Below are 12,012 nucleotides of genomic sequence, written 5' to 3' on the forward strand. Positions count from 1 at the left end.
CAAGCTAAATATCACGAATACAATAATACAAATGGAAAATGATATGTTTCAGGTTTTTTAAAAAGATTGTTATTCATTGAAAAAATATTAATATATTACACATTTTTTTATGGCCATAGGTACCCATGCTACAGTAGAAAATATTTGACTCATTCAAAATCGTTAACAAACCTGTGTCCTAACTATTCTTCAAGCTGCTGAACACAGCCGTCAACTTGCCTTTACCCTCAGACTTACGGTTTTCCTAACCCTAACCCTAATTTGGGCCCTTAACCCTAATTGAAGCCATTGGTACCTTGGAAAACTTCAGAAAACCCATTTAAAATTGATTAAGAATCAAGCTAAATATCACGAATACAATAATACAAATGGAAAATGATATGTTTCAGGTTTTTTAAAAAGATTGTTTTTCATTGAAAAAATATTAATATATTGCACATTTTTTTATAGCCATAGGTACCCCTGCTACAGTAGAAAATATTTGACTCATTCAAAATCATTAACAAACCTGTGTCCTAACCATTCTTCAAGCTGCTGAACACAGTGGTGAACTTGCCTTTACCCCCAGACTTACGGTTTTGCTAACCCTAACCCTAATTTGGGCCCATAACCCTAATTGAAGCCATTGGTAGCTTGGAAAACTTCAGAAAACCCATTTAAAATTGATTAAGAATCAAGCTAAATATCACGAATACAATAATACAAATGGAAAATGATATGTTTCAGGTTTTTTAAAAAGATTGTTATTCATTGAAAAAATATTAATATATTGCACATTTTATTATGGCCATAGGTACCCATGCTACAGTAGAAAATATTTGACTCATTCAAAATCGTTAACAAACCTGTGTCCTAACTATTCTTCAAGCTGCTGAACACAGCCGTCAACTTGCCTATACCCTCAGACTTACGTTTTTCCTAACCCTAACCCTAATTTGGGCCCTTAACCCTAATTGAAGCCATTGGTAGCTTGGAAAACTTCAGAAAACCCATTTAAAATTGATTAAAAATCAAGCTAAATATCATGAATACAATAATACAAATGCAAAATGATATGTTTCAGGTCTTTTAAAAAGATTTATTTCTTGAAAAAGTTTTTATATATTGCTCATTTTTTAATGGCCATAGGTACCCATGCTACAGTAGAAAATATTTGACTCATTCAAAATCATTAACAAACCTGTGTCCTAACCATTCTTCAAGCTGCTGAACACAGCGGTGAACTTGCCTTGACCCTCAGACTTACGGTTTTCCTAACCCTAACCCTAATTTGGCCCCTTAACCCTAATTGAAGCCATTGGTACCTTGGAAAACTTCAGAAAACCCATTTAAAATTGATTAAAAATTAAGGTAAATATCACGAATACAATAATACAAATGCAAAATGATATGTTTCAGGTCTTTTAAAAAGATTTTTTTTCATTGAAAAAATATTAATATATTGCACATTTTTTTATGACCATAGGCACCCTTGCTACAGTAGAAAATAATTGACTCATTCAAAATCATTAACAAACCTGTGTCCTAACCATTCTTCAAGCTGCTGAACACAGCGGTGAACTTGCCTTTACCCTCAGACTTACGGTTTTCCTAACCCTAACCCTAATTTGGGCCCTTAACCCTAATTGAAGCCATTGGTAGCTTAGAAAACTTAAGAAAACCCATTTTAAATTTATTAAAAATCACGGTAAATATCACGAATACAATAATACAAATGGAAAATGATATGTTTCAGGTCTTTTAAAAAGATTTTTTTTCATTGAAATATATTAATATATTGCACATTTTTTTTAGGGCCATAGGTACCCATGCTACAGTAGAAAATATTTGACTCATTCAAAATCATTAACAAACCTGTGTCCTAACCATTCTTCAAGCTGCTGAACACAGCCGTCAACTTGCCTTTACCCTCAGACTTACGGTTTTCCTAACCCTAACCCTAATTTGGGCCCTTAACCCTAATTTAAGCCATTGGTAGCTTAGAAAACTTCAGAAAACCCATTTAAAATTTATTAAAAATCAAGGTAAATATCACGAATACAATAATACAAATGGAAAATGATATGTTTCAGGTCTTTTAAAAAGATTTTTTTCTTGAAAAATTTTTTATATATTGCACATATTTTTTTGGCCATTGGTAGCCAAGCTACTGTAGAAAATATTTTGCTCGTTCAAAATCATTAACAAACGTGTGTCGTAACCCTAACCCTAGTTTGTAGTTCTACTGTAGTTCTAGAAAGTTCCAGAAAGAGTACTGTAGCTCTCACTCATGTAGGACGGTTAGGAAAATAAACCCCACCTACCTTATGTTCCACACATTTCACTGAAAAGTTGTCTTCTTGAAATAAGCAACCTGTGAAAACATAATAAAGATAGATGAAATGTGAAAATGAAAATTTGAATACAAGCACTTAGCGCTTCTCCTTGATTAAAGAATACGCACATACACCACACACATACACACATACATATGCATGCTCTAATACCCCCACACACACACATTTGTACAAGTTTGCGCACTCAACCATGCACACAAACACATTCACACGTGTGGACACATGAATGGGAGCATTCACAAACAAAAGCATGGGCGCTGTCTCACGTTTACACACACACACACACACACACACACGCAGACATACTCAAGCATGCACACACACACACACACACACACACATGGGAAATGTACACACAGACACTCCTAGTTTGCACTGCTGCTCGTACCCATGTCTTTGGCACAGACAAAGTGGAATATCTGGGAGCAGCCTTCCCTGCAGCAGCTGATGGACGCACCCACGCTCTGACATGCCGAGCAGCACTGTGGTCAGAGAGAGAAAGACCCTTACAACCAATCAAATCAGAGCCAATTCAGAGCCTGTTTCAGCAGCCTTGCCCACATGCAGGGGTTCACTGTTACCATGAGCAACCATCAAGACTGATGTATAAAGGAATAAACTGCAAATTTATATATGTATCCAGTGCTTTCTTTCTCTAAAATTGTGGAGTATAGAGCCAAATCAAGAAAAAAATGTCTTTGTCCCTAACATTATGGAGGTCACTGTATTATATATAGAAGTTACAGTATCTTTAATTAATTAAATGTATACATTTCTGTAATGTTATCTGATATATAGCAGCGGTACAGCACCACTGGCAACAGGAGAGGGGGTGCTTACCATCTGGGCTGCAGCCCGTGCAGCTTCTGTCAGGCCGTACAGCTTGCCGGCAATCAGCACCACCCTCCTGGTCCAAATGGCACACGCCTCGTGGGCCCAGTGCTCCTTGGCTTCTGCCTCCATCTGCAGCGTCCGCAGGCCAGCCCGGCCCCATCCCTGCCCCTCCCCCTGAAGCAGCCGCAGCCTCCTGTACTGCTCCCGGAAACTGGGACGGCTCGTTCTGCCCACCCCCAACACCCTCTCCACCCTTCTGTGCTGCCCAGAACCACACCGACCCCACCTGCCTGGGTCCTTGATGCTGTCACTCTTTACTGGGCTGGTGTTCGGTTCCACCGTGGTACTGTTCCCCACCATCTCTCCACCTTCCACATGCTCCAATTTGGGCAGGAAGGACAGGGCCTTCCTTGGCACACTGTCCTCCGGGTAATATGGCCCACACAGGTCTCCTAGCTCCCTGTAGTTTGCCGGCTTGCCACACAAGCAGCAGGTCAGAGACCTACCAGACAGCCCCGCATTGACCAGGGGGCCCTGCAGCATTGCCTGGGAGAAGCTCGGCGCTGTTGCCGCCTGGGTGAGGATGGAGGTGGCCATTACATTCACAGAGGCCTTCTTCCTCCTTCTCCGCTCTCGCAGAAGGAGCGTCTCTTCCTCGGGTCGGTTGATGATGACACAGTGGGAAGGCAGTTTGTCAGAGCCGTCAATGCGCACATAAGGCCTGAAGGAGCACTCGCTGTTGACACTTTTGCTTTCCTGTGATTTGCGTTTTAGAGGAACCTCTGGCCATTTTTCCTCCTCGGCAGTGGTGACAACAACATGATTGGCACAGCATTTTCTGTGTCTCACTTTGGGTTTTTGCACATTTTTCGTAGTCTTGACACTCAGGGTCTCTGTGTTCTGTTTTATTTTCTTTTTTGGCCCTGTTATTGTGACAGCAACTGCCTTTTTGCTGCCCTGCTTGCCGAATCCTTTGCCACATCCCCTTTTTATAGGAGGTAACCTTGGGGGTCGCCCTCTCTTACAGACGCTGGTTGTGGGGATGATGGCGGTCTGTGGTGCCTCTGTCAGCTGCTCTCCACAGATGGGAGTGGCAGGGACAAGGGGAATATTAGGGGTGGGAGAGGTGGGGTCAGGAGGCAAAGTAGAGAGAGGAGGGGATATAGGGTCAGAAGTTGAGCTTTGTTGCTCAGTGCTGGGGGGGACTTTCCTCCTCCTTCTCCTCTGCTTCAGGTGCATCTCGCGGTTGTTTTTGATTGCCCTTTGCTTGGCTAATCTTGGCATGTTTATGATGAGGCCTTCGACATCTGGAACTGGATCCAGTGGCACTTCAGGTCGATCCCTGGGTTCGGCAGGCCGCCCTCTCCTTTTCCCAACAGTTGCGCCCTTGATGCATCCCTCGACTTCTGCTCCTATGGGGATACTCAATGAGTCCCCACCTTCCTCCACTTTCACCTCCACAGGTTTTGGCATCTCTTTCTCTTTCAGAGTCTGCAGTGTTGTGCTGGTGGCTGCCTTTGGCACTGGATCTCCCTGTACTACTTCTTCAACTTGAGGGTTTTGAACTTGTTTCTTCAATCCCGTGGATGTGATCTTTTGAACCATAGCCTCATACTTTAAACCTCTGCCTTTCCTTGGGGGTAGATATTTAGTTTTTGTAGGATGTTGAGGAGGTACACTAGACAAGTCTGCAATGTCACTGGTAAGGAGAGGAGGATCTATGTTTAGAAAAGATGTTTTAAGATGTTCCCCTCCTTTTAGCTTCTTCTTAGGGCCTCTCACAGCCGTTAGCTTGGTTTCTATGGGAGGTTCATGGGCCTTAATTTTGCTGACTTTGATTCCCTTCTGTTTTTTCAAGGGCACTGGAGATTGGAAGCTGGATTTTCTCTTGCTTATTAGAGGTACTGTCTTTGCCAACTTTCCAACTGCATTTTTGTAGACCCCTTTCTGGAAGGTTGTGCTAAGGTTAGGCTTTAGGATCACACCATCCTGGTCTTTTGACGATATCACCTTCTGCTTCTTAGTTTCTTTTGGCTTTTTTGGGGAACTATATGCGGTACCCTTCTTCTCTTTCTCCTTCACTGGTATCTCCTCTGTCTGTTTTCTGGACCTCAACACCATGGACTTCTGGTCTTTGACAGGAAGCACCATTGGAAGGCTCGGTGTTTTCTGATTTTCATCTGGTGGAGTGTTCAAATCTAGTCCCCTCTTTCCCTTCGCGTAACCCCAGGTATCTTGTTCAAGGTCCCTCTGCTTGATGCACTTGATTTTGGATATCAGGCCCTTAGGGGAAGGTGGGGGATTAGCGGCAGGACAGTCTTCAGAGGGCTTTGGGCCAGGACGCCTTTTCAGTTGAGCACAGGCTTTAGGTATAGCCTGTGTGGTAAAGGAGCGGGTTCTCATCCTGGAGGGGAAGCCCTCTGATGCTGAAAGCGTCGGCATCTGGCTGGAGATATCTTTGCTGTCACTGATGCCTATTAATTCGTCTGGGAAAAGAGTGCCTTTGCTGGATGCGATGACTGAGGGGACCTCTTTGTCTTCCGTGCTGACAAGGGCTCGGATTCGAGCACCCATGTGGGACGGCCTCCCAGGCCGGCCCCTCCTGCCTCGCGTGTGCTTCCTGTGGAGGGCTCCTAGGTTTGAGGACAGGGCCATAGGTTCAGACTTTGCAGAGGGTGAGGGCATCACTGCACTAGGGCAGCTTATCCCTGGCTCAATATCATCATCGCCTTTTTTCGGAGAGGGAGGGGTGTCGGCCCATGATGGGGCTGGGTGCATGACTGATTTCCCTGGGAGCTGGGGGGAGTCTGGCTCCAGCACCTCAGCATCACGGTGCTCAATGTTGCCCCTCACCTGAGGTGCAGGCACAGCCTGCTCACCTTGCAATGGGAAAACAGTTTCTGTAGAATATGATGAGGTCAAGGTATCTCGGACTGTCGGCCTCTTCTCACCAACTGCTGGTTCCTTTCCTGCAGCATCCACACTGGGATGTTGCTCATCACCTTGCTCCTTAGCCAAACCATGGCTTTCTCCCATATCACATGACAGCAGCCTGCAATTAACACTGTTCTTTGAGGATGGAGAGTTCCTGTTCTCCAGTCTCTCTTCAGGACCCATCAGATCATGTGGGATGGGGCACTGCTCTTCTGGAATCTCCTGCTTCTCGTGCCCCATGACAGAGAGTAGTTTCTCTTCAAAATGCTCAACCTCGGAGCCAAACTGCTGTTGCTGCACTGAGTCTTCCACTTTTGTGGGCAAATAATGGTCCTGATGTCTGAGGTCATCTCTCCACATAAAAGGGTCTGTGTTCTCAAGGGTGTCATAGTCAGTGGGTGCCTCTGACTTGTACGTTTCTGATTTCACTTCAGGGGGGATGTCCTTGTCACAACTGTAGCCTAAGGCATGACTGGCTTTTCCTGCAGGCTCCCTCTGATCAGAGTAGTACTGGCTCTGCAGGTCCTGGTATATCTTATCCTCCAAGTCACTGGGGAAGTTTTTGCTCATCGGGACTTTGTCTACCTTGTGGAACACAGGCGAGCATTTTTCATCATCTGGCCAGTCCCCCTGTTGCTGCTGATTAGTAACCTCAGGCCCAATGTCACGACCTATGGTCTCCTTCTCATTCTCAGCCTCTTTTCCCTCAACAAGAGACCAAGCAGACTCTTCAATGTTCTTCTTGAGCGATCCTCTCAGGCTATGCATGTCAGCTGAAGAGCCCTGGTGGGGCCTGTGGGAGCTGGGAATGGCTGCACCACCATGCAGGCATCTTCCTTGGTCTTCCACATTCTTCACCAGGGCAATGTTGCCATTCCCCTCAGCCTGTGTGGTGGGAAGTTGGGGCATGGAGTCAAGACACTCCCCATGCAGAATGCTCTGGACCCCAACCCCAGATGCTGCACCATCCACACTCTGTAGGGTGCCGACAGAATCCTCTGACTTTGTTGAGGTGTTGTCCGGTGAGGTCAAGGAGCAGGAGGACATAGCATCCAGGGCATGCTGGGAGCCCACAGGAGTTTGCACAGCTGGACTTCTGCTCTGTCTCTGGCCACAGAAGTAGTAGCTTCTCTCCAACTGCTCATCAGAGCTGCTAGAGTATCCCACCTCCTGGAGCTCGGCAGAGGTTGGCTGGGGAGCCCCGTAGGCCTCTAGCAGTGGACCCCTGTCATGAGAGTCTGAGCAAGAGGCATCTTCATGCATTCGGGGTTGGGTCTTGTAGTCATCAACCTTCTTGGAGCCACCCCGCCTGCTAGCCCTCCTGTTGCCCACCAAGGCCTCGGACAGCAGTAGTTGTTGGACATTGTTGGAGATGCTCTCCACCTGTGAGGTCAATGCATTTAGGCTCCACAGGCTGGGGTTGGACAGCAGCTTCTCAGGGAAGCGCTCCTTAGCAGTGGTGGTATAGCTAGGCTTCTGGTGGGATGCGCTCTGGGGTGCATGGGAGTGCGGGGGCATGAGCAAACCCTGCTCCTGCAGACCAGAAGAGGAGGAAGATGCAGCGGAAGCAGAGGAGGCAGCAGGGCCTGTGGAGACGATGGGGGGTTGCTGCTGGTTGTACTGGAACGTCTCGGAACTGACCATCAGGGGGGAAGGGGTGGAGCTGTAAGAGGGTGACCTCCCCATGGACCGGGCGGGGGAGTGGCCGGACCCAGGGCTGCAGGTCTGATAGTACTGCTCGGGAGACCTTACGGACACATCTGGCAGGCAGTAGTTTTGCTGGGGCTGGCCAAAGTGTTGGTACTTTGATAAGCCCTCCTGGCCCGGTGGCATCCCCTGCTGGCCTGGCAACTGTTCATATCCAGCTCGGGATGGGGGCTGGGGGTAGACGTAACTGTTCTGGGACCGGTAGGGGCTTGGTTTGAGTCCTCCACCAGCAGCGCTGCTGCTGCATCCAAGCTGCCTGTTGTACTGGGCTGCAGAGGGCACAGGGTAGCCCTTGTAGCAGTGTGGTAGGGGGTTACACTTGTCCATGTAGGCCTGGGCGGGGCCTGGCAGGGGCTGTGGCTGCTGGGGGAAGTGCAGACGCCCCTGGCTGTGGATAGCGGGGGACGGGGAGGCATCGCGTGGCAAGGGCCGCTGGTGGTGGCTGCCATAGGCGGGGGTGGGCTGCTGGCTGCTGTGGGGGCACTGGCCCTGGGAGACTGCCAGCATGTTCTGCTCTAAGTACTGGGACCCGCCCGGGGTTCCTACCGTGCCTGGTGACTCCTGGTCATAGTGCGGCAGGTGTGGGGAGTCGGGCCACTTCTGCTGCAGGTTACCCTCATTCAAGTACTGTGCCTGGTAGGCGGGGCTCATAATGTGATTGTGATTGGTGTAGCCAGTCTGCTGCAGGTGCTGCTGCTGCTGCTGCTGCTGCTGCTGCTGCTGCTGGGTCAAAACAGAAACCTTGCCCTCCTTGTACTGCTTCTTGGGTGGGGCAGAGTCCCCCGCACCATAGCCGGGAAAGGCCTGCAAGCTGTAGCAGTCTTTGGACCCTGGTGCAGCGCCGAGGGGGTGTGACTCGTAGCCCCGCCGCCCGCCGTGGTGATGCCTGTAGCCCTCCAGGCGTGATGCTGACTCGTGGTGGGGCTCTTGCTGGTAGCAGTGCTGGTTACCGTGGAAACCGCTCCTCTCTCTGAATGACTGCATGGCTCCGGCTGTGGGCTCTGTGGGAGAGAGAGAGGGAGAAAAAAACCAAAACAAAAAAGAAAAAGAGTTAAGTGCTTCTGAGTGCCCCTGCACATGCTCACCTTTTTTATCCCACCCCATTTTATCTCCTTTTTTCTCTCCATTTCATCAGTACACACTTTCGTCAAACCTTTCCCTTTTAACGCTGTCTCCAGTTCTGACAGGGTGGCTCTCGCTATTTTCGATCTATAATCACCAGCCACAGTTTCCTCAGTTTCCTCACATAAAACATCTGCACAGTATGCCTGCACTGCCAAGACACAGAGGCTGTCCCTTTTGTCATTTCAGAAAGAGACAGGTTTACATTATTTCTATAACTGGCTGAAATGCAATACTCTCAGTCCTGTATTTATGTGCTTTTTCGTGTTTTTTGTTTTTTTTCATGTGCATAGCCAGGAGACCAAATTGACCGTTCAGCTTCGTACGCTCCACGGGAGAAACAGCAAAGATTATTACTGGTGCAGTGTGACAGGTTTCAAGGATGCCCCCCCCCCCTCCCTCATCAGACAATGATGTGAAATGACATGCACCGGAACGTGTGTGTGACTCACAGTGTTGTCATTGTCACTGTCATTCTCAGGTCTCTGTCATGACATCACGCGGCACAGTGAGGACAAGGCCTCACCAGACAGTTGGAAGCATGATTAAAACATTCTCAGGAAGCAGACACCTTCAGAGACAGCGCCTTCAATATGCTCGATTATATTTCCCTAGGACAAAAAATTCTCCCCCTTAAGAAAAAAATAAAACCAAAAATCCTTGACTGTTTCTTATTGAGAATGGAGCATATTTATTTCTGTGGCCTAGATAAAATGGGTTGAGACATTCACTGTTCTTATACAACAAATTTTCATTTCATGTTCCAATTCTGAAAATCGAGTACGAACTACTGTAAATGGTCTGAGCTCCTACAAACATGCAAACGTACAAAAAAGGAGGTAGGTGAGTTGCACTGAGGCAGTTTAACAAATTGAGCCTGGGGCTAGTCCTGTGTTCCTTTCCACCATTTTAGCAGGGCTGTATAGAAGCATTAAAATAAGGAATAATGTCACCTGGGGATGACTTGTTTTCTGTTTTTGCCTTTGGACTCCTGTCAAGGTACATTTTCACAGTCTCAGTTTCCTTTTTGTATACTGCTGCAATGTTTTCATCAACCAGTGCCACATTTCCACCAACCCATCCTCCCTGCAGGTCGGATATACCTGAGTAAATCTGGTTAGTTTCCAGAGAAAGCTGAAACAACCTGATTTGGTCAAACCTAAATATAATACTGTAATGGTCCCAACTTGTTTTTCAATCTGTGATGTACCCTGTCTCGTAGCCTGCGAGGTTTTGGGTAACAGCTCTTCAGAATACCTGCTGCGTCTACTGCCAAGCATATTCCACGACTGTGGACTTCTGCATGTTTTCAGGTGACTAGGGAAATGAGTAACGGATTATCTCAAAACCAAGGGTGTGTGCGGTAGTGCATGCCGATATTTTAGCCAAGATAGAAACCTGTGAATCTGTGCACTCACCGAGGATCCAATTCTCAATAACGAAACGTATATATTCTGTGATAAATATGAAGAATAAAACACTTCTTCAAGTAAAGATCCAGCCCAGCGCAATCATCGTTTGCCTAATTTGTCTTGCTGCTGCCTTTTGTTTATTTAATAATTTTTTTTTTATGTTGGGCTCAGCTGTACTCCATCATTCTCTGCCGAAATGACAACTCAACCTTTCAGTGACAGCGGTGGCAAACATTTTAAGAATTCACGAGCATTCCTCGCTGTACCGACGGACCTAATTTCCCCCTGAGCTCTTCACAAACCGGGCCCACTCATTTCTACCGCAGCCGTAACGCGGGCATGCTAAGAGGCCTCCTCTGATCCGGTGCGTGGATGTGCATCTGAATAACAAATCCCTCCTCAGCCGGGAGGTGGGGAGGGGGCTGGCGGCGCTTGGGGGAATGCGATTGTCCCGCTCCACGTTAGCGGAATGGCTAATTCGGCGCGCGTGCAGCGTGGTGGACCTCTGGGCTCTCGTCTTTTGCAGCGGGTGTTTGGAGATGGGACTGCCCACACCTCGTCGCAAAGAGAGCCGCGGTCAGGACGCGGGACAAGCGTCGCTCTCCCAGCGGGAAATAAAAACGGGAATTTTAAAAAGCAAACCGAAAAGCGCTTTTATCATCGCTTCCACGCCCGGGACCCTCGTGACCACATAAAATTGCATTTTATTGCCATCGCTTAATCTACAAAGTTTCCGCTCTCTAGCTGGAGAAAATCAAATGATTTGATTGCAGATTGTATTAGTTGCCATTAAACCTCAGGCTAATGACCCAGTGTGCAGTGCATAACACCAAGATAATGCATACATTATCTTGTGCATACAGAAGTATGATATAGATGCATGCGATGTTACTTGAAAGGTTAATGCTGATGGGGGAGCGCAGTGCTGGTCAACTTATGTTTTCGAATAGCCAGCACTGAATTTACATCTTTCTGCCCAAAGATGCTGAAGAGTGAGATGCAGAACAAGGAGGAAAATAAATAAAAAAAACGATCACAACTTAATCAGAATGGATTCCTTCATAGCCTGACGGCCTCCAAGAATCAAATTAGCCAATATCTTCCCAGAAGCTTTAGTCAATGCGTTGCTAGGGACGATCGCTAAGGAGAGTTGAAGGTCAGTTCTTGGCGGTCACGTACATCAAAGACTACCCGAACAGGCAGACTGAAAACCAAGACACTTGTTTAACACGAAGAAAATTGTATGGCGCTTTAATAAAAGCGGCTGCATTACTTCCTAATGCCAAAAGGATCCTTTTAAACCATTTTTGTTCCAGACGAGAAGCAAGCCAATGGCCAGCAGGTGAGCTAATACTAGGACACAGAGTGCTTCTGACCAACCCCAAGCTGCAAAACAAAAACCACAAACAATGTTCTACACTGTTCAAAATGTCAAGGTGGCTCTACTTAAAATAACGAGTAATCTGGCTACCTTAAAATCTTGAGTTAGACGAACAATAACTCAAGTTATTGTTTGCCAATAACTCAAGTATTTCCTTCAGTATGTACTTCTACGAAGAAGTATGAAGTAGTGAAGATCCCTTGTTCGCCTAACTCAAGATTTTAAGGCAGCCACGTTATTTTATGTTGAGTCACCTTGAGATTTTTTCCAGTGTAACTGCAGTTTC

General features: G+C 46.9%; 1 protein-coding gene across 1 annotated transcript in view; it reads right to left on the minus strand.

The window, feature by feature from the left end:
• LOC118216160 (retinoic acid-induced protein 1-like) overlaps positions 1-12,012 on the minus strand; it is a 64,190-nt gene that overhangs the window by 22,403 nt on the left and 29,775 nt on the right. Inside the window, exons 2-4 of the mRNA XM_035397200.1 lie at positions 3,177-8,812; positions 2,725-2,818; positions 2,304-2,353 (exon numbers count right to left, since the gene is read on the minus strand). Coding sequence (XP_035253091.1) covers positions 2,304-2,353; positions 2,725-2,818; positions 3,177-8,795 — 5,763 coding nt within the window. The 5' untranslated portion in view covers positions 8,796-8,812. The remainder of the gene's footprint in view (positions 1-2,303; positions 2,354-2,724; positions 2,819-3,176; positions 8,813-12,012) is intronic.

Source organism: Anguilla anguilla, chromosome 17, assembly GCF_013347855.1.
Source record: "Anguilla anguilla isolate fAngAng1 chromosome 17, fAngAng1.pri, whole genome shotgun sequence".
NCBI lineage: Eukaryota > Metazoa > Chordata > Actinopteri > Anguilliformes > Anguillidae > Anguilla > Anguilla anguilla.